The 23,324-nt window shown below is 46.8% G+C and overlaps 1 protein-coding gene across 4 annotated transcripts in view; it reads right to left on the minus strand.

The window, feature by feature from the left end:
* fanci (FA complementation group I) overlaps positions 1-23,324 on the minus strand; it is a 96,284-nt gene that overhangs the window by 64,458 nt on the left and 8,502 nt on the right. For all 4 annotated transcript variants that reach the window (XM_085968559.1, XM_085968558.1, XM_085968557.1 and 1 more), the window contains exons 5-15: positions 19,930-20,083; positions 19,669-19,726; positions 14,396-14,437; positions 14,123-14,246; positions 13,780-13,865; positions 13,351-13,483; positions 7,365-7,457; positions 2,487-2,623; positions 1,824-2,004; positions 1,194-1,281; positions 297-427 (exon numbers count right to left, since the gene is read on the minus strand). In XM_085968559.1, coding sequence (XP_085824685.1) covers positions 297-427; positions 1,194-1,281; positions 1,824-2,004; positions 2,487-2,623; positions 7,365-7,457; positions 13,351-13,483; positions 13,780-13,865; positions 14,123-14,246; positions 14,396-14,437; positions 19,669-19,726; positions 19,930-20,083 — 1,227 coding nt within the window. The remainder of the gene's footprint in view (positions 1-296; positions 428-1,193; positions 1,282-1,823; positions 2,005-2,486; positions 2,624-7,364; positions 7,458-13,350; positions 13,484-13,779; positions 13,866-14,122; positions 14,247-14,395; positions 14,438-19,668; positions 19,727-19,929; positions 20,084-23,324) is intronic.

Genomic DNA, 23,324 nt, shown 5'->3' on the forward strand with positions numbered 1-23,324 from the left:
TAAACCACTGAGAAGGCAGATGGTTTAACATCTCGTCTGAAAAACAGCATCTTCGGCAATGCAAGACTCCCCTCGTATTCAACTGGAGTATCAGGTTAACTCAAACTCCTGGTATGAAGTTCAAAGTAAAAGCACTACCAAATGAGCCAAGCTAACATGGATCAAAGTTGTTATGTAACAGTAACATGTTTTATATTGTGACTAGGAAATTACACAACGTTCACAGAATAGAAACCAGTCACAGCTTATTGCAGTATTATAGAAGCTGACAAAACAACTGGAACAAAACGTTTTACCTGCACAGCCTTTAGTAGTCCCTGGACTGTGCTAAGGGGCAAGTAGGACAAGTGGTCAAATGCCTCAATAACCTTGGAGGAAGAGTCCAGGAGAATGAGAGGTGCAGAGATGACAATATCAGACAGCAAGTCTGAGAAAGAAAGAAAATAAAGGGTTTTTTTCCCTTCAAAGAGTTCACCACAAACAGCATAACCTGTAAATGACCCGGTGGTGGAAAAACAAACTACAGGAAACTTTGTGCTATCCGGCACCGACGGGACCGAGCTGTTGCCGTTCCCTCAAAACTGCCGGACAAACCAGCGTTAATATTGAAGCATACGGAGCTTTTCATCTCCGTATCTGGCAACAAACACTGTCGCTTAGCAACAGCTTCAGAGAGACTTTGCAGAGCCTGACTGTTGGAGAAAAAAGCCACGAGAAGAAAAAAAAAACTAACAAAACAGCTCCTGATTTTTGCCGGTGGCTCAAGCTTGCCGGACATTTAGCCTCCGGATAACACAAAGTTTCCTGTATTGAGTAATACTTGAGGGCTCAGATCAGTCACCACCTGAATAGAATTAAAGACGATTGGAGTTCGAGATGGCCTTATGGATTTAACAGGTTAAAGCTGCAGCATGCCAGTGGAAATCCAGATTTACAATGTATTCTCACTCACTGCAAGGACAAATGCAACATATGCCAACATCCAGTTTGGACAGGGAGAAATTAAATAACAATGTCTTAAGACTCTGTCTTCCCTACTCACCGCCCCCCACCCACCCCACATGTGGAAATTTAATTGGGTGATTATGGCAACCTAGAGTTAAAGTTCTCAAATCAACATGCTTTACACTCCAGCCCAGTGCTGTGAGAGTTGTACCTTCATTCTCACAGGGTTAAGTTACATGTCTACTTGCCTATATAGTGATTGATGGGTGAAGTGGTCTTCGTCACCACCCTGTTCAGAACTTGCTCCAGGATTTCACTTCTAATTGGCTCATGCACCTGAATCAAGAACAATTTTTTAAAAAACATTAATTCTGTTGCATATCAGCCAGACCTAAAACCTGGATATTCAAAATGAGGACGGGGGAACAGTAAAGTCAGGATAATTAAATTAAAACACATTAGAAAGCATCCATCCTTGGGATCTGATGTTAAACGGATACGCTTGTGCTGACGAAGAGTCATGGACCTGAAACGTTAACTCTGTTTCTCTCTCCACAGATGCTGCCTGACCTGCTGAGTATTTCCAGCATTTTCAGTTTTTATTGTGCCTATTCTAGTTGCTCAGATGGATGTTAAAGATCCCATGCCACTCTTTGGAGAACAGCAGAGTTCTCCCAATTCCCTCAGCAACATTCTCCCCATAACATCACCAAAATAAAAGCAGATTAACTAATCATTGCACTTATTCTGAACTCGTTCTGCGAAAATTGCATGCTACTTTAGGCCACATCACTGGAACTCAAAGGAATTCACTGTATGAAGATCTTTCTGAAAGATAAGTGTGACAGAGTGCAGCACACAGCATTTCACACACTCACCTTGAATGTTTCAAGAAGGACCTTGGCTCCCAGTCTGCACGTCTGTTGTGCTGGAGTTTTTGCTGCGGTTGGATTCGTCTCAGCAACTTTCCCGAATGGACCTGCCTTTGGTCCAAAGGAATCCATGAATATAAATCCCAGCTGTACCAGAGCTTGGGTAACATGGTCCCACCCAAAGACACTGCAGAGAGAAACAAGGGAAAAGGCTCAAACTGAGTGCAAATAATTTATTTAATCAAACTCTAATAACCAAGCTCAAAATTCAATATGTGGGTTACCAGACAGTCGAATCTTTAGCGGTTGAGTCACTAGTCTACAACAGAAAATAATGGCTCAAACCCAGCAGTTTTTAAGAAGTCAAACTCCCTTAAGAGGAGTCCAATACCTGTACATCTATTACCAATTAAAAAATATTTAAGAGCAAGATGTTCTGTTACCATTATATTACTAAACACAGGCTGGTTAGACAGATATTTTTGTATGGCAATGGGATACCCCCCCCCGCCCCCCCCTGCTGTTTGATCTTAAAATAAATTTAAAAATAACATTTTATTAGAATTGGAAGAGCAGCAAATACCTGAAATGTCTCTTGTAATAGTAACAGTGATGGTGCACATCAGCTTATATACTGAACAGCAACTAGTTGAAAGGTAAAGTACAAACCTGTTTGTCACAGTCTCCAGAATCATTTCAGACACATTGCACTGACCAGGGATCAAATCCTGGAGGAATTTAGAATTCTGATGAAACTGTCCATCTTTAAAACTTTTTATAATCGCTGTTTTCAGAAAGTCAAACACCTAAAAGGTAAATAAACAAAAATCATCAAAAGAACCCATCTCTGGCAAGAGCAATTACAATATATTGTTCAGCCACCTTTCATGCGTCAGCAACACAATCTGAAGATATTAAAATAAAACCAACTATTGTTGAAGATTGTATGTATTTAAAATTATTTATTGGGATATATAACCACAAACTCTGGAAATACACAGCACCTGAAAGACAGACAGGTCACTATTCCAAAGAAAGACTTGCATTTATATAGCACCTTTCATGACCACCGGACGTCCCAGATCGCTTTACAGCCAATGAAGTACTTTTTAAAATGTAGTCACTGTTGTAATGTAGGAAATGTGGCAGCCAATTTGCGCACAGCAAGCTCCCACAAACAGCAATGTGATAATGACCAGATAATCTGTTTTAGTGATGTTAATTGAGGGAGAAATATTGGCCAGGACACTGTGGATAACTCCCCTGCTCTTCTTCAAAATAGTGGCATGGGATTTTTTCCATTCACCTGACAGAACAGATGAGGCCTCGGTTTAACATCTCATTCAAAAGACGGCACCTCCAACAGCGCAGCAATCCCTCAGCACTGCACTGGAGTGTCAGCCTAGATTTTTGTGCTCAAGTCCCTGGAGTGGGACTTGAACCCACAACCTTCTGACTCAGAGGCGAAAGTGCTACCAACTGAGTCACAGCTGACATTTCAGGTGAAACCTTCCTCAGAACATGCATAACAGAGGGTCTCCTTTTCCGCATTGTACATTTCCAGCATTTTTGTTAAAACTGAAAATTGTTTAGAGCCCTTCAAGCGATTAGAATTGGGATGGAAATAAGTAGAAATTCTCATTGTCACCTGATTTGTCATCTGAAGAGGTCAATCTGCTGTTTTTCTAATTATACATCGGTATATCCCTAGCATTGCACAAGACTCAAGCTCGCAAAATCAGCCGATTAGCTGGTTCTCCGGAAACTACACACCTGCCCCAGCACTCAACCGAATTTGATGCTTTCCAACACATCGCAGGTGAAGAGATAAATCTCCAATAAAATGAGAATTCAGACAGAAAGCGGCACAGTAGTGCAGCACACCAGTGTCCAAAGCTGTCTCCCATGCTGCAATGGAATAGACAAACCCACAGTTCCCAATCTTGACCACATTCACGGTGTATTACCTGTGGCCTACGTCTACCTTATTTTATAGTCACCCCTTCAGGTAGGGCTGGATTCAAACCCAGATGCCAAGAAGTAAAGGGGCAGTATTCTAACTCACTATTCCACGTGGTCTCGCACACAAATTTTTAAACAGAGGAATATAGAGGAGTGTTGCAAATTACAGTTTATAAAATAAAATGTTTGCATCTGTACAACTGCCCAATTGTCTATTCTTGTTCCGCACTAACTATTTGGTATTGTCGGTCAAGCGGTTAGCAGGAACTGATCAGACATGAGAATCACTTTGGACAATGAACAGAGAGGGCAAACATGATTGCTCCACACCAAAAACTGAAAATTGAAGTAAGCTGAAATTACTGATCATGTTAAAAGTTGTAACTGAAAGTTTAAGAAAAGCTAAACATAAACGTTTAAAAGTTCAAATTCCAGCTGAAAGTTTAACTTCGCAAGCAGCCACAGGACAAACTAAGACATGCATAGGATCCAGGGCCCGGATTAATAAGCAGCCTCATTTACTTTTTCTGACTAACGGAGACCAGGGAGTCAAAGTTATAAACTGCTGAGGCAATTCCAAAATATTTATTTTGAATGTTGTTAGTGAGCACCACCATGGGAATTTAACTACTCCATTTAAAATTCACTCGTGAAACTTTTAAATTTGTGCTAGACCAGCTCTACTTGTGTAATAAACATTATGGGGGAGAAATTCCCCCGGGGGGCCATAACGGGGCGCGAACAACTTACCGACCGGGCGCTGCGAAATGAACGATTCCCACTAAATTGGCCAAGAGGTTTGCGGTGGCAGTAACACTTTGCACCACGATCTCCTGCGCCTGGAGATTGTGGCCTCATTGCCGTGCGCATCGCCCCAATAGCGCCCCGGTCCCGAACTTCGGATCTGTCCCCTGCAGCATCGCCAGGCGACAACACCGACAGCTGCAGGAGGCGTTGTTCGGGAGGCTGGGATCTTCGGAGGCGCAGCCGGAGGATTCCTTCAGCGCAGCATTGGCCCTTCCTTTTAAGGGAGGAAAGGAGCCTGTAAAACCGGCAGCGCTACACGGAACATTATGCAGCCCTCTGCCGCTACCACCCCTCTCACTCCCTTTAGCGCTCTAATGGAAGTAGTACCGATTGATTTAGCGCTCTACTTCCCTCTTGGAGTGCAAAAGTGGAAGTTCCCGGCAGATTCAAATGTTTTTCACCCGGCGAGCCCCAAACGGGGCACTATGCAATTTCTAGCCCAATGGGGTCGATTTTCCTGGAGCCGTCAGGCGGGGTTTCAGGCGTGTGGTGGGGGGGGGGGGGGGGGGGGGGGAAATCCCGATTTCGGGGGTCCCGACACCATCCCACCCAAAACCCGCCTCCACGTAAGTTTCAGGGGAGGCGGGTACCCGCCCCGCACTGGGACCTGCCGACCCGAGGCGGGAGGGGATTAGTGCCAATTAACTGCCTGTTAACAGGTAGTTAACAGGCAGTTTTTAGCCTAATCCCTATTTTGAGAGGTGTCGTGTGGGATTCCCGACGGCTCCAGACCACGCCAGGTTACAGCAAGCGAGCCGTCGGGTTGAAGTACTTGGAGGGGTCGCGATGTCGGTGTTCAGGTGAGTGATGGGTGCATGAGTGCAAAGGTAAGTGTGTTTGGTGTGTGTATATACAAGGTATTGGTGAGACCGCACCTGGAATACTGCATAGTTTTGGTGTCCATACTTAAGAAAAGACATACTTGCTCTCGAGTCAGTACAAAGAAGGTTCACTCGGTTAATCCCGGGGATGAGGGGGTGGTCATATGAGGAGGGGTTGGTCATATGAGGAGGGGTTGAGTAGATTGGGACTCTACTCATTGGAGTTCAGAAGAATGAGAGGCGATCTTATTGAAACATAGAAGATTATGAAGGGGCTTGATCGGGTGGATGCGGTGAGGATGTTCCCAATGATGGGTGAAACTAGAACTAGGGGGCATAATCTTAAAATAAGGGGCTGCTCTTTCAAAACTGAGATGAGGAGAAACTTCTTCACTCAGAGGGTGGTAGGTTTGTGGAATTTGCTGCCCCAGAAAGCTGTGGAAGCTACATCATTAAATAAATTTAAAACAGAAATAGATAGTTTCCTAGACGTAAAGGGAATTAAGGGTTACGGGGAGCGGGCAGGAAATTGGACATGAGTCTAGGTTCGGAATGGTCATGGCCCTGTGGGTAGTGGAGTGGGCCCAGGGGCCGTGTAGCCTGGTTCTGCTCCTACTGTGTTCTAATTCTGTGTTAGATTTCAGGAGATGGTTTTATTCCTGTTCCTGGCTGGGGTGGAGATCGCCTTTACAGAAGGTAAGTACTGTAGAAAATATAGGGGCAGAGTGATCTCCTGGAAGAATTTCGATCGCCTAGATGGGTCGGAGAGGAATTTCCCAAATTTTTTTCTCCCAAATTGGCCATTGGGTCTTTTATCTGGTTTTTCGCCTCTCCCGGGAGATCACATGGGTTCGGGTGGCTGGAGAGTGATAGAAGATTTGAGGTTAGGATCAGATCAGCCATGATCTTATTGAATGGTGGAGCGGGCTCGAGGGGCCGATCGGCCTACTCCTGCTCCTATTTCTTATGTTCTTAAAGTGATTAAAGAAGTTTAAATTACCTGTACTTACCTTAACAGCCTTTCTTCCTCTAGGCTTCGGGAGACCATCACTGAAAGCAAAATGGCTGCGAGTTGTCAAAAGTGACAGCCTTCAGCTTTCATTGCCGGTGAGACTTCTAACTGAGTCTGTGTAGAAGGACTCAGGTTGGAAGTCAGACTGTCAGTGTTTGACAGCTTCAAACAGCTGTGAAACACTGATATTTCATCTGCCAAGACCTCTTGACAGATGAAATTTCAATCCGTGACGTCACCTGTTGCCAGGTGGCCCTTAATTGGCCTGCTGAGCCTGCTGGGTGGGCTCAACAAGGTCAATCAAGGGAAAATCACGTGGATTGGCCGGACGTCGATGTAGGCGGGACTAAAACCCGAAAGTTGTAGTCCCGCCTCCTTCCCGACAGCTTTATGAAAATCTACCCCAATATCTCTAATCTAAACATTCTGTTCTACTCTATCCAAGGTCGGTTGGTTGCAATCACCAGCTGTTACTAAGTGAAATCTATCTCTCTCTCCAATGATTCCAACCACATTTTCTCCCTTATGGAATGAACTAACATGAACACCTTTCAGAAGCTGAATTAACCAAATTCCAGATACCAACAGCTCTCTCTCCGCCCCCCCCCCACCCCTCCAAAGCTTCAAATTTAAAATTCTCATCCTCATTTTAAAATTTATTCATAACCTCACCCTTCTGTATCTGCGGAACCTCCACTAGCCCGACAACCCCCAAAACTCCAAACTTTCTGTTCCTCTGATGGACAGCCTTGGCTCAGTGGTGGCACTCGGCTCGGAGCAGAAAGTCATAAGTCCTACTCCAGAGACTTGAACATATAATCTATAATATGCCAACAACAGTACCTCATTACTTGATGATTCAGTGTAAACGGCCTTCCCAGTCAGCTCCCACTCAAGTCTATTTGGAGATTCTAAATGAAATAAAGTGATGGAATATAAACATACCTGATCCTCGAATCGGTGTATCCTAGCTACAGAGAGCATCAATGCAATGTTAAAAGAGCAGAGGACCTGGCTGGTATCTCCTTGCTGACCAGCCTAGACAAATGGCAAACATAAGACATTGCAAGATTTTCAGTCAAAACAGTTTTTTAAAAATATAAATAGTATTTTTGGAATAAAATACTCCTTTTTTCCTGTTATTTTTGTCCGCCTGATTCTTTACCTCTACAGCCACGAGAGCGGGTACATACTGGCTCCTGCATGACCACCAATGCCACCTGTAGCTGACCATTGGAGGCAACAAGACCTTGGTGATGTGACCCTCTCCACCCCCTCCCTGATTCCATTACCCTGTTGGGAGACACTACAGCCTCTGCAACTGACAGAGTTCACACTGGAAACAGAATGGAGAGGGGCATCCAAACCCGCATCTGTCCCCACTGTCTGGCACCAAGCATTAACATGCCAATGCCACTGCCCCCCAGACCCAATCTTTTGAAAAATTGCATTTATACAGTCCATTTGACATCTGAGGTCACCATCATAGGTTGTCATGCCCCAGCAGGCATAGAATGGGGGGAGGGATAAGGGAGGTGAACAAATGCACTGTAGAAGACGCGAGTTTTAAGCACATTTTGAAGGAGAGACCGAGCAAGAGTTTTGGGAGTGAATTCCAGAGTTTAGTGGCCAAATGACTGAAGGCTCTGCAACCATTTTTACAGCAAAGGGAAGGATCGCGATGTAGGCCAGAGGTGGAAGAACAGGCTGGAGGAGGTTGCAACAGTAGGAAGGGGCAAGATGATAGAGTAAATTATAATCGATGTGCTGAGGGACGAAAAGCCAATGGAGGTCAGCAAGGGTTTGGGCGATAGTTGGAGGAGATTTTGTGCAGGATAGAAGCGATTTATATATGGTGCAGCTGTGGAGCCCAAGGAGGAGGGTGTTGGAAGAGATGAGTCTTGCGTGACAAGAGTTTCAGAGGCAGTGCAGGTGAGATAGAGGCAGAGACCGGCAATATTTCAGAGGTGGAAGTTACTTCACATTCAACTGCCCAGTGCCTAAAACCTCCAGGATCCAAGTAAACAGGTGAATAAGAATCATATCTCCACTGTGACAGATCAACTCTCATCAACGAAGCATGACTAGCAATAACTGCAGCCACAGGAAAATTTGCAACTCAGACCATCAGCAATAACTTGCATTATTTTTTCACCTTTAATGTATTAAACATCTCAAACTGCTTCACGAAGCCAAAACAAATGCCTGGAAGCAAGGTCAAAAAGATAGGCTCCATCTTCGTAACATCGCCCATCTCCGCCCTTGCCTCAACGTATCGACTGCAGAAACCCTCATCCATGCCTTTATTACCTCTAGACTTGATTATTCCAACGCACTCCTGGCCGGCCTCCCTAGTTCTACCCTCCATAAACTTGAGGTCATTCAAAACTCTGCCACCTTTGTCCTAGCTCACACCAAGTCCCGCTCACCCATCTCCCCTGTGCTCGTTGATCTGCATCGGCTCCCAGTTAAGAAACGGCTCAATTTTAAAATTCTCATCCTTATTTGCAAATCCCTCCATGGCCTCGCCCCATCTTATCTCTGTAATCTCCTCCAGCCCCATAATCCTCCTAGATCTCTGCGCTCCGTCTATTCTGCCGTTTTGAACATTCCCGATTCTAATTGCGTCACCATTGGCTGTCGCGCCTTCAGCTGCCTCGGTACTAAGCTCTGGAATTTCCCCCCTAAATCTCTCCGCCTCTCCACTTCTCTTTCCTCCTTTAAGACGCTCCTTAAAATCTACCTCTTTGACTAAGTTTTTGGTCATCTGGCCTAGCATCTCCATTCTGGCCTAACATTTAAATTTTGCTTTTTTTTGATAACACTCCTGTGAAACGCCGTGGGACGTTTTATTACATTAAAGGCGCTATATAAGTTGTTGTTTCGATGAGGCTTTTGAAGACAGGGCGAGAAGTACCAAGCAAGGGGTTAAGGAAGGAATTCTAGAGATTAGGGCTGAAACAACTGAAGGCTCTGGAGTGGAGGGAGAGGGGAGGTGGGTGCACCAGAGGCCAAAGTTTGAGACTGAAGTGTGCAAGTATACCATCTTATGGGAAAAGCATCATGGCGGAGAGGTGACGAAAGAGAGTTATATCGGAGTAAAACTGAATTGAAATTTTAAAAAAACTGCTGTCTTAGCAACTCTGAAATGAAAACAGAAACAATAATTTAAATGGTAAAATCCACAGGCAGACATAATTTTTTTTAAATCTCAGCATTTTGATCGTGACGTGAGTAGGTCACAAAGGTGATGCATAATTGATTATTTAGAGAGAAGGAACAAACAGATGGATATTGAATTGTTGGAAACCACATGCCCCCATTACACGGAATTGTGTATCAGATGTATTTGACTGAAAGTAGAACAGGATTATGTATCTCAGAAAACCATTCTGACCAAGGGAAAAACAAACTTACATATATATTTGATTAAAAAGCTGCCTTAGAAGCTCTCTAAACTTTCCTCTCAATTATCCCAAGCTTTAGACAGGCTACCCTACACATATTTCCTCCTCCAAGTATCCTCAATATTTAAAACAAAACTTGTTGCACAAAATGAGAAAGGGCTAATCAATAATCTTGTGGTAAAGGGACCTTTCGGGACAAGTGACCATAATATGATTGAATTTTATATTAAGTTTGAGAGTGATGTAGTCCAATCTGAAACTAAGGTCTTCAATATAAACAGAGGAAACTACAAGGGTATGAGGGACAAGTTGGCCATGGTAGATTGGGAGACTACACTAAAAGGTATGAAGGTGGACATACAATGGCTAACATTCAAGGAAATAATGCATAATTTGCAACAAACATATATTCCTCTAGGGCATAAAAACCCAAAAGGAAAAGTGATCCAACCATGGCTAACAAAAGAAATTAAAGCTAGCATTAAGTCAAAGGAGGAAGCTTATAAAGTTGCCAGAAAAAGCGGTCAGCCTGAGGATTGGGATCTTTTTAGAAATCAGCAAAAGGGGACCAAAAAATTGATAAAGAAAGGGAAAATGGAATATGAGCACAAACTAGCGAAAACTATAAAAACGGATTGTAAAAGCTTCTATAGGTATGTGAAAAGGAAAAGACTGGCGAAGGTAAATGTAGGTCCTTTACAGTCAGAGATGGGAGAATTTATAATGGGGAATGAGGAAATGGCTGAGAAATTAAATAAATACTTTGGGCTCGAATTTCATCGGGCCGTTGAGGCGGGATTGGAGGCGTGTGGGGGGTTAAAATCGTAAAATCGGGGGGCATGAACCTATCCCGCCCCCATGCCCGTTTCCCAGGAGGCGGGTACACGACCTGTGCTGGGAGCCGCTTCCCCGAGGCGGGAAGGGGATTAGTGCCAATTAACTGCCTGTTAACAGGTAGTTAACAGGCAGTTTTTAGCCTAATCCCTATTTTTATCCCTGAAGTGTGGGCTGCCTGACGGCTCCAAACCACGCCAAGTTAGCGAGGCGGACCGTCGGGCTGAAGGGCTTGGAGGGTTCGAGATGTCCGGTGTTCAGGTGAGTGATGGGTGCATGAGTGCAGAGGTAAGTGTGTTTGGTGTGTGTAAAGTGTTTAAATAAGTTTTACTTACCTTTACTTACCTTTACAGCCTTCCTTCCTTCAGGTCTCGGGAGTCCCTCATCTCACCGGCACAGAAAGCAGAATGGCCACGAGCTGTCAAAAGCTGCAGCCTCTGTTTTCTGCTCTGGAGAGATCTCTAAATCACCCTGAGAGGAAGGAATTAATTTAGTGTACAGATTGTCAGTGTTTGACAGCTTCAAAGAGCTGTCAAACGCTGATATTTCATCTGTCAAAAGCTCTTGACAGATGAAATGTCTGTCTGTGACATCACCTGTTGCCAGGTGGCCATTAATTGGCCTGCTGAGCCTGCTGGGCGGGCTCAACAAGGTCAATCAAGTGAAAATCGAGTGGGTTGGCCACAACTCGATGGAGGCGGGACTACAACCCCGAAAGTTGTAGTCCCGCCTCCTACTCGCCTCCATTGATAAAATCCAGCCCGTTGTTTCTGTCTTCACGGAGGAAGACACAAAAACCCTCCCAGAAATGAGAAAACCAAGGGTGTGGTGAGAATGAGGAACTTAAAGAAATTATTATTAGTAAAAAAAAACAGTACTAGCAAAATTAATGGGACTAAAAGTCGATAAATCCCAAGGACAGGGTGACCTACATCCTAGGGTTTGAAAGAGGTGGCCATTGGGATAGTGGACGCATTGGTTGTCATCTTCCAAAATTCTAGATTCTGGAACGGTTCCTGCAGATTGGAGGATAGCAAATGTAACCCCGCTATTTAAGAAAGGAGGGAGAGAGAAAACAGGGAACTACAGACCTGTTAGCCTCACATAAGTAGTTGGGGAAATGCTGGAATCTATTATAAAGGATGCAATAACTGGGCACTTAGAACCTAATAGTAAGATTGGGCAGAGTCAACATGGATTTATGAAAGGCAAATGCTGTTTGACAAACCTATTGGAGTTCTTTGAGGATGTAACTAGTGGAGTAGACAAAGGGGAACCGGTAGATGTGGTGTATCTGGATTTTCAGAAGGCCTTCGATAAGGTCCCACACAAGAGGTTGGTGAACAAAATTAGGGCACATGGAATTGGGGGTAATATACTAGCATGGACTGAGAATTGGTTAACAGACAGAAAACAAAGAGTAGGGATAAACGGGTCTTTTTCAGGATGGCAGGCTGTGACTAGTGGGGTACTGCAAGGACTTGGGCTCCAGCTATTCACAATCTATATCAATGATTTGGATGAGGGGACTAAATGTAACATTTACAAATTTGCTGATGACACAAAGCTAGGTGGCAGTGTCAGTTGCAAAGAGGATGTGAAGAGGCTTCAAGGGGATCTCGACAGGCTCAGTGAGTGGGCGAGAACATGGCAGATGGATTATAATGTGGATAAATGTGAAGTTACCCACTTTGGTAGAAAAAACAGAAAGGCAGAGTATTTCCTAAATGGTGAAAGATTGGGGAATGCAGATGCTCAAATGGACCTGGGTGTCCTTGTACATGAGTCACTGAAAGTGAATGTGCAGGTGCAGCAAGCCATTACGAAGGCAAATGGTATGCTGGCCTGCATTACAAGAGGATTTGAGTACAGGAGTAAAGAAGTCTTACTCCAATTATATAGGGCCTTGGCGAGACCACACCTAGAGCACGGTGTACAATTTTGGTCTCCTTACCTAACGAAGGATATACTTGCCATAGAGGGAGTGCAACGAAGGTTCACGAGATTGATTCCCGAGATGGCGGGACTGTCGTAGGAGAAGAGATTGAGTAAATTAGGCCTGTATTCTCTTGAATTCAGAAGAATGAGAGGGGATCTCATTGAAGCATACAAAATTATTACAGGGCTTGATAGGGTGGATGCTGGGAGAATGTTTCCCTTGGCAGGGGAGTCAGGGGCCACAGCCTCAGGATAAAGGGTAGGCCATTCAGGACTGAGATGAGAAGAAATTTCTTCACACAGAGGGTGGTGAATCTTTGGAATTCTCTACCCCAGAGGGCTGTGGAGGCTCAGTCATTGGGTATACTCAAAACAGAAGTCGATAGATTTCTGACTAGTAAGGGCATCAAGGGATATGGCGATAAGGCCGGTGAATAGAATTGAGACAGAAGATCAGCCATGATCTCATTGAATGGCAGAGCAGGCTCGAAGGGCCGAATGGCCTACTCCTGCTCCTATTTCTTATGTTCTTTCCCAGGACCTCAAAACTGCTGAACTTCTTCTATCAATCTTCCCTTTCACTTACAATCTAAAGGCTTTTAAACTTCAGCATCACCTAAGCTCCACTACTTCCTGAATTATTTCATCTTGTTTTCTTTTCCCAAACTTGTCCTGCACTACAACCCTTCACCTAGGTTCCTCAATAACACAAAAGTAAAAGCTGCTAACAGAAACTGGAGATCCTGCCACACCTTCAGATATTTGATGAGTTCACGGCCCAGGTCATGGTCCAGCTTGATGGCGAACACGATGTGAAGAATGACTGTTCCCTCTATGTGACGGAGCTGGTCCTGTGGCACAGTGGCAGCCTCTAACTCCATGGACCTTTACAACAAAAAAACACAGCACCCTTCAGCGTGTAAAAAAAGTGGTAAAGCAGCTTATGGAATATGAAAAGCAGAGATTTTGCAATCTCCAGCACACTTTGAGCAGAGGGAGGTAGGGGTGTGGTGGGAAGGCAAGAGGGGAATGTTCTTGATCTCTATGCAGTAACCCATGTTAGAAAATACATCAGGTAAGGTCAGGATCAGGCTCAGAAATGTGATGCCCCCTTCCTACATTCATTACCTAGGTTGACACATGAATAATGGCTACTTAGATGAGAAATGGTAATAACTCACTCAGTTCCTGTCTGTTCTTCTTTCTGCAGCTGATCCTGTTGATGGAAGAATGCTATGATCCCTTCCAAAAGAGTTTTCTTACAACCCTGTTGAATAAAAGGAACAATCACTAAGTAAAGAGACAGTGACCTTTCTAATTTTTCATCTCTAACTGTAATCTTTATCTAGCAGTGAATAACAGGTATGATTTCTTAACTAGATCTAGCCAGTCTACATTTACTAAAATCCCAAGGATCATATTGAAGGATTGACACACATCTTGTACACTGAAAAAAGTACGTTTTCTAAAAGGGAGTAAATCTTACTGTAAACCAGCACATCAACATCTGTTCTGTCATCCTACCTTAGCGGAGAGAAGGAGTAACTGGTAGATAAGTGGAGGCAGTTCCTGCAGGTCCAACTTGGGGAACATTCTCAGCACTTTCACCATAACAAACTGAAGTTCTTCTGTACTGACAGGCACATCCCTGTAGGAAAGAGAACAAACAAGGATGGATATGGAGATGGAGATATATATATACACACACACAATTTTTATCTACTGAAATTTATTTGAAGAGGGGGTTGCTTTTCCAAAAAGTTAGTGATTGAACTGACCGAACATTAAAAACTTTACCTAAACATCGATGTGAGGTGAATCACACACTTTGGATCCCATCTGGAAAATATTCAAAATATTTTTTTTTTTTTAAAAAAGCTATTTTCTTCATAAGCATACAGTCACACTATTAATACATACAAAAGAAATTCAAGAACAAAGCAGAAACATATGATTTATAGATATATATTATACCCAGAAGTACATTACAGGCTGGAAACTAATGGAGGAGTTTGCTTAGTTTACATATAGAATAATGGACACTAATTTTTTTTGGGTGCGCAGCCCCTTTCAGGGGCTATGTGGCCTATTCAAAATACCACGCATGCGCGGTTTTTCCTATTTAAAAGCCAGTGGGCCGGCTGCGCGAGCACTGCAGAGCGCTGCGCAGCTTAAAGGGAACATTGCTTGGCAGTGAGTTACATGCACCCGTAGGAGTCGCTGGAAATCAACAGACTGCGAGACTTTCGTAGCAGCAAAGAAAAACGCGTGTTAGCTTTATTAACTCTCCGCATGGGCTGAGGGACTCGGCTTCGTCGCAGGGCTATGACGTCATCACACAATCGACGACTCTTAAAGGGACCCTGCCCCGATAACCCAACCAAGTTCCGTACATAACGTGGAGCGATAACAACATTGGCTATACATAGTGAATTGTGTTACTGTCCCTATGTGGTCTCCGCCACATACGTCCCCCCAGAATTCACTAGAACTGGCAATGTCAGTCGTTGAGGGGCCCGGATCACACGGCCGAAACGTCTCCTTAAGTCCGGGGCGGGGACCGGGGGGGGGGGGTGGTCGCAGGAGGGTCCCCGGGCGCTCGGTGGTGGACTGAGGGTGCAGAAGCCAGAGGTCAGCCCCGCCGTGGGGGCTGAGCCAACCCAACGGGTCGGTCCAGATCCAGGTGGGCCGGCTTAAGACGGTCCACAGAAATGTAGTCCGGCTTACCGCCGACATCCACCACGAAGGCCTTGTCCCTGGCTTCCAGGACGCGGAATGGTCCATTGTAGGGTGGGTGAAGAGGTCCCCGGTGGGCGTCGTGGCGGACGAAAACGTACTCTGCCACACGAAGGTCGGGCAGAACGTGGGACTGAGGGAGACCGTGCTGCGACGTGGGCACCGGCGCAAAAACCTTGGCGTTGTCCAGGAGGGCGGACCGCTGACAGGCTGCGGACCAAGGGTCCGTGACGTTGGGGACGAAATCCCCGGGAACCCGCAGCGGCTGCCCATAGACGAGCTCGGCGGACGAGGACTGGAGGTCCTCCTTGGGGGCGGTCCCGAGTCCCAGCATGACCCACGGGAGTCTGTCGATCCAACTGTTGGCCCGGAGGCTGGCCTGGAGCTCGGCCTTCATGGAGCGATGAAACCGTTCGCACAGCCTGTTAGCCTGAGGGTGATATGCGGTGGTGCCTCAACCCGAGGCCTTGGGCGACAGCGTTCCAGAGCTCCGACGTGAACTGGGGCCCCCGGTCGGAGGAGACGTCAGATGGGGCGCCGAACAGGGCAACCCAAGTGTTGATGAATGCCCGAGCCACATCGGCGGACGTTGTTGACGACAGCGGGACGGCTTCTGGCCATCGGGTGGTTCTGTCGACCATCGTGAGGAGGTGGGTGAACCCGCGGGAGGGCGGCAGGGGCCCCACCAGGTCCACGTTAACATGGTCGAACCGCCTCTCGGGCACCGCAAAAGGCGCCAACGCAGCCTTAGTATGGCGATGCACTTTCGAGCGCTGGCATACCACGCAGGTATTGGCCAAGTTGCGAACATCCTTCTTGAGCCCGTGCCAGACGAACTTAGCCGCCACCAGCTTCTGTGACGGCTTCCTGCCCGGGTGGGAAAGGCTATGGACGGTGTCGAAAACCTGCCGTCTCCACCCGTCGGGCACGACGGGGCGTGGCTGCCCAGCGGAGACGTCACACAGGAGCGTGGTACCAGCATCGTCAAACGCGACGTCCGCTAACTGAAGGCCCGTGACAGCCGTCCTGTAGGCCTGGACGTCCGGGTCGGAGGCCTGGTCGGCCGCCATGCGGGTGTAGTCGATGCCGGGGTGTACGGCACTGGCGACGGCCCGGGAGAGACAGTCGGCGACAGGGTTGTTTTTCCCAGCCACATGCTGGATGTCCGTCGTGAACTCGGAGACGAAGGAAAGCTGGCGCTGCTGATGGGCCGACCACAGCTCGGAAACTTTGGCCATGGCGAAGGTCAACGGCTTGTGGTCCACGAACGGCGTGAACGGGCGGGCCTCCAGCAGGACTCGGAAGTGTCGGACGGCGAGGTAGAGGCCGAGAAGCTCGCGATCGAAGGTGATGTACTTCCGCTCGTTGGGGCGGAGCTGCCGGCTGAAGGCGGCGAGCGGCTGCCAGGTGCCGTTGACCAACTGTTCGTGGACGGCGCCGACAGCATAGTCTGAAGCGTCAGTGGTGAGAGCGATTGGCGCATCGGGCAACAGATGCGTCAGCATGGTCGCGTTAGCCAGGGCCCTTTTTGTGTCCGTGAAAGAATTGGCCATCTCCTCGGACCAGTCGACGGCGAGCTTGGTGGGCTTGCCTTCGAGGGCCTCGTAAAGGGGCCGCATAAGCTGGGCTGCCCGGGGAACGAAGCGATGATAAAAGTTCACCATGCCCAAAAACTCCTGCAGGGCCTTCACGGTGAGGGGTCGCGGAAAATCCTTCACGGCCTCCACTTTCGACGGCAGTGGCACCGCCCCGTCCTTCGTGATGCGGTGCCCGAGAAAGTCGATCGAGGACAGCCCGAACTGGCACTTGGCTGGATTGACAATTAGGCCGTGCTGGCTGAGGCGTTCGAAGAGAGTCCGGAGGTGGGACACATGCTTCGTCCTGGAGGCGATGGCAATGAGAATGTCGTCCAGGTAGACGAACAGGAATGGCAGGTCCCGTAACACGGTGTCCATTAGGCGTTGAAAAGCCTGAGCGGCGTTTTTGAGACCGAATGGCATGCAGAGGAATTCGAACAGCCCGAACGGGGTGATCACCGCAGTTTTTGGGACGTCCTGCGGCCGGACGGGGACCTGGTGGTAACCTCGAACGAGGTCTACTTTAGAGAAAACAACTTTCCCGGCCAGGCGGGTGGAAAAGTCCTGGATGTGTGGAATCAGGTAGCAGTCGGGGGTTGTAGCGTCGTTGAGGCGCCAGTAATCGCCGCACAGGCGCCAACCGCCGCCTGGCTTCGGTGCGATGTGGAGGGGCGAGGCCCACGGACTGTTCGACCGGCGAATGATGCCGAGGCGCTCCATCGTATCAAACTCGGCTTTAGCGATGGCGAGTTTCCCCGGGTCGAGGCGCCGAGCGCGGGCATAGACAGGCGGACCGGTGGTCGGGATGTGGTGTTCTACCCCGTGCTTGGTGGTGGCGGACGAGAAAGTGGGCTTTGTGAGGTCCAGGAACCCGGCGAGGAGGCGGGAAAACTCGTCGGAGGCCGAGAGTGCGCTGGACAACTTTGTCGTGCCAGAACCACTGAGCGAACACGGGAGCAAACTGAAAGTCTCAGCATTGACAAGGCGTCGGTTCTTGACGTCCACCAAAAGGCCATTGGCGCAGAGGAAGTCAGCGCCGAGAAGGGGGGGGGTTGGACACTTTCGCTGTAACAAAGTCCCAAGCGAAACGCTGCCCGCCAAAACACAGCGCCACGCTCCGTTTCCCGAAGGTACGGATGGAACTGCCGTTGGCAGCTTCGAGGGCGGGGCCGTGGTTCCCCCCCTGTATGTCTACAGTTGACGCGGGCAGGACGCTCACCTGGGCACCCGTGTCGCAGAGGAAACGACGTCCAGAGTCAGTGTCCGTAATGAGTAACAGACAACCTGAACGGCCGACAGCCATGGTAGCTAATGAGTGGGCCTTCGCGTTTCCCAACGCGGTAAAGCTGCATGGGGGCCGGCACTTCTTAGCTTTGGGGCCGAACTGCGCGTGGTAGAAGCACATGCTTGGAGGCTGCCGCTGTTGGGCTGTGGCGGTGGGGGCAGGGCCCCGCATGGCCGCGCAGTAAAATTTGTCGGCCTCCTTGGCCAGGTCGTGGAAATCACTAATATGAGAGTTGGCTAAAGCCGACCGTACCTGCCCTGGCAGCTGTTGTAGGAACAGTTCACTGAAGAGGAAGCACGGCTTGTGCTTGCCCAGGAGGGTTAACATGTGGTCCATCAGTTGAGGGCTTGGAGTCGCCAAGCCCGGGCAGAGAGAGAAGCTGGCGTGCGCGCTCGGGTTCAGTTAGTCCAAAAGTCTCTAGGAGGTGCGTTCTCAGCGTCGCAAATTTGTGGTGCTCCGGGGGGTCCTCGAGCAGGCTCACGACTCTGGCAGCGGTGAAGCTGCCGAGAGCAGACGACGTAATAATACTTCGTGTCGTCCGCGGTGATGTCCCGGAGTGCAAACTGAGCCTCGGCCTGGGCGAACCAAGCGGCAGCCTGTCGTTCCCAAAACTCCGGTAATTTGAGAGAAACGGCGTTCGTCGCCATCTCGGATAAAGTCTTTGGAAACGTCCAAAACAGAAACGGGGTCACCAATGTGGGAGTCGCTAGAAATCAACAGACTGCGAGACTTTCGTAGCAGCAAAGAAAAACGCGTGTTAGCTTTATTAACTCTCCACATGGACTGAGGGACTCGGCCTCATCGCAGGGCTATGACGTCATCACAGGGCTATGACGTCATCACACAATCAACGACTCTTAAAGGGACCCTGCCCCGATAACCCAACCAAGTTCCGTACATAACGTGGAGCGATAACAACATTGGCTATACATAGTGAATTGTGTTACTGTCCCTATGTGGTCTCCGCCACACACCATTCTTAGTCCGAGCAGAGTTAGCTGATCCTGGCCGACACATCATTTGGGGGCACTGCAACTGGCCTCAGCACCCTGGATTAGGGAATCCAGATTCCCATTACTGATTACTCTGCAGTGACCCCTGCTGAAAAGTGCATGTGCAGATGATGGAGAGGACAGAATCAGATCTCCACAGTGAGTTAGCCTGGCAACACTCACCATCTAGGCACATACATGAAGACTGGCTACGCGGACAATTTACCAAGGGGGATGGGTACTGCCATTCGTAGAACAGTACCTCATATAATGTCAGAATTTTCAGGAGAGATGGGGAAGGAGAAAAACATTGCAACTAAATTTTTCAAAAAAATAATCTTAAATTACCAGGAAATTCTCTGGTTTTCGTAGCACATATTCTCATGTTGCTAATTGCTTCTGGATCAAATATCTAATTACCTAAACCTTTTCCATCTAATGATATGGTACATTGGATTAGCCAAACATGCCTTTACTTGCCTGCTGGAGCATAGAGTGTTTATCAGTTGCTTCTTGTATTCTTCACCACTCAATTGACCTAGTAAAAAAGAAATGGAACAAAAATATTTAAAGCTATAGACAACAGCGGGCTATAATCCCTTAAAAATATATAATCTACCTGCCAAGGGTGTTTGGGGCTGGTTCAAGGAACAAAAGGCACATACATGCCCTACTCCTGCATGTGTTACACCAATAAATATATTGAGAACAAATGTTAAATATTTTTCAAACTTTCCTTACCTCCACCATAATTCAGGCTTTCTTGAGAGGCCAGAACAGTAAGTATCGTAGGGAAAAGATCCAGCGATTTGCCATTGATAATGCCGCCACCTTTGATGGTATCGACATACAGGCTCGCCAGCTCCGCTAACGTGGCGCCAGGCAGCTGATGAGCCTAAAATCAAGAGTTCAGATTATGAAGATATAATGTGCACATACCCGATCGGATGTTGCAACTTCTTATCCCACCCCCTACACTCTCCCCATCCCACCCCCCCCCCTCTGTACACACACACACCCCCCTCTGTACACACACACCCCCCCTCTGTACACACACCCCCCCCCTCTGTACACACACCCCCCCCTCTGTACACACCCCCCCCCCCTCTGTACACACACCCCCCCCCTCTGTACACCCCCCCCCCTCTGTACACACACCCCCCCCCTCTGTACACACACACCCCCCCTCTGTACACACACACCCCCCCCTCTGTACACACACCCCCCCCCTCTGTACACACACACCCCCCCTCTGTACACACACCCCCCCTCTGTACACACAATACAATACAAATCGCTTTATTGGCATGATAAGGTACATCTTATGTTGCCAAAGCATCAAAATACATTTATGGTTGAACACATAAACGCGGTTCCATTCATACAGTGTATAAACAGGTATATCCCTGAGTTTATAAATATACATTCGCCTTGTTTATATATACTCTTGTCTTAGTTTACTGGTTGTCCCTCTGTTCATGGCAAGCTGTAACATAGTGTGCCGCCAGTGTTACACAGCTTCTCTCCTCCCCCAGTAGGAATGGGAGTTTTTGGTTGTCAGTCAGATTTCTGAATTCAGGGCATATTTGTGAGAATTTTTGGTAGAAATTCTCTCTGATGCCCTGATATTTTCCACAGGCTGTGAGGAAGTGCATCTCTGTCTCAACTACTCCCTGACTGCAGTGAGAGCATATCCTGTCTTCTCTTGGCAGCCTGGTCTGCCTGTGTCTGCCTTTTTCGATCGCTAGGCTATGTTCGCTAAGTCTGTACCTTGTCAAGGTTCTTCTCAGTTTGTTATCCTTTACCATGGTCAGGTAATCAGCTATGTTGTATTGTCTGTTTAGGGCCAAGTAGCAATTGAGTTTGCTTTGGGTTTTTGTTGTTTCTGCCCAATATGACAGATATTTTTCCTTTTGCTTAGCGACGATTGTGTTGGGTCGAATTCTTTGTGTTACCCTGTCACTGTCCTGGGACTGGTTATTGTTAGTATTGTTATTAGTTACTTTATTGAGTCCCAGGACTAGTTGACTGAGGGTATTCTTCTTTATGGTCAGCTCTTGGCATTTCAGGGCGTCGTAGTGATAGCATTGGGGGTTGCTCATTTGTAGGTGATTCCAAAATTTGGTGGCTCTTTTTTGGATAGTGATTATTAATGGGTATTGGCCTAGTTCCGCCCTGCATGCGTTGTTTACTGTTTTCCTTTGAGTCCGGAGGATACTTTTACAGAATTCCGCATGTAGGATCTCAATTGGGTGTTTGTCCCATTTTGCAAAATCTTGTTGTGTTAGTGGTCCCCAGACCTCACTGCCATAGAGTGCAATAGGTTCAATTACTGATTTGAAAATTTTGAGCCAAATGCTAATTGGGATTTCTATTTGGATTGATTTTTTGATGGCATAGAAAGCCCTTCTTGCTTTCTCTTTCAGTTCATTCACAGCCAGTTTGAAGTTTCCCGTAGAACTGATTTTTAAGCCCAAGTATGTGTAGTGAGTGGTTTGTTCAATTTTGGTTGTTCCTACTGTGAAATTTATTGTGGGTCCATGTTGTTTGGATCTTTGCTGGAACACAAGGACTTTGGTTTTTTGGGGATTTATTGTCAGGGCCCAAGTCTGGCAGTACGACTCTAGCAGGTCCAGGTTCTGCTGTAGACCCTCCTTAGTTGGTGACAGCAGAACCAGGTCGTCGGCATAGAGGAGGAATTTAACCTTGGATTCATATAGGGTGAGGCCGGGTGCTGTAGATTGTTCAAGTAGTTTTGCCAATCCATTAATGTAAATATTAAAGAGTGTCAGTGAGATTGGCGAGCCCTGCGTCACCCCCCGCCCCTGTGGGAAGTATTTTGTTTGTTTGTCTCCAATTTTAACTGCACATTTATTGTTTGTATACATTGATTTAATTACATCATATGTTTTCCCTCCTACCCCGCTTTCGATAAGTTTCAGGAATAAACCGTCATGCCAGATGGAGTCGAAAGCCTTCTGGAAATCTACAAAGCATGCGTAGATTTTGCTTTTGTTATGGTGAACGTGTTTGTCAATTAGGGTCTGTAGGGTGAAGATATGATCGGATGTTCTATAGTTTGGCAGGAATCCAATTTGGCTTTTACTCAAGACATTGTGCTCTTCAAGGAAGTTTATAAGTCTTTTGTTTATGATGCTACAGAATACCTTCCCCAGGTTACTGTTTACACAGATGCCTCGATAGTTGTTTGGGTCGATTTTGTCCCCACTTTTGTATATGGGTGTTATGAGTCCTTTGTTCCAGATGTCAGGGAAATAACCGACACTCAGAACCAAGTTGAAGAGTTTTAGGATAGCCAGTTTCAGTTTGTCGTCTGCGTGTTTAATCATCTCGTTTAGTATGCCGTCTGTCCCACAAGCTTTTCCTGGTCGCAGGTCCTTGAGTTTTTCAAGAAGTTCTTTTTCTGTTATTATGGCGTCTAGCGGGTTTTGGTTGTCTTTTATGGCCATTTCAAGCTTTTCCAGTTTTTTGCGTATTTGGTGTTGCTCTGGTCTTAGTGTGTTTTTCTGGTATAATTTTTCAAAGTGGTTTACCCATGTGTCCCCATTTTGAATGGACAAATCGTCGTGTTGTTTTTTGTGTAGTGTTTTCAAGTTGTCCCAGAAACAATTCGACTCAATGGATTCCTCCATGGAGCTGAGTGTATTCTTAATAAATTGCTCTTTTTTGGTCCTGAGTGTGTTTCTGTATTGTGTTAGCGTCTGACAATAAGTAAGGCGTAATTCCTCGTTTTCTGGATGTCTGTGTTTTTGGTTTGATAGTTTTCTAAGTTTTTTCCTCATGTTATGGCAATCATGGTCAAACCATTTTTCATAGTTTTTTGTTTTGGGTTTGTTCTTGCGAGCTTTCAAGTTTGCATTTGTTGCCAAATTATCAAAAATATTGTTTAGTTTACTAACTGCCCGGTTTACACCTTCTTTATTGTGAGTGTATATGTTATCCAGAAAGGTGTCTAAGAGAGCTTGAGTTGATGCATTGCTAATTGTTTTCTGGTATTTTTCCGTGTCATTTTTGGCCCATCTGTACGATTTTTTGGTGTTGTACAGTTTACTGGGTTGTGTTTCTATGTTGTTTGTTTCTGTCTTTTTGAGAAACATAGTAATTTGGCTGTGATC

Source organism: Somniosus microcephalus, chromosome 27 (genome assembly GCF_052327205.1).
Source record: "Somniosus microcephalus isolate GS21.2 chromosome 27, FLI_Smic_1.0, whole genome shotgun sequence".
NCBI classification, from domain to species: Eukaryota; Metazoa; Chordata; class Chondrichthyes; order Squaliformes; family Somniosidae; genus Somniosus; species Somniosus microcephalus.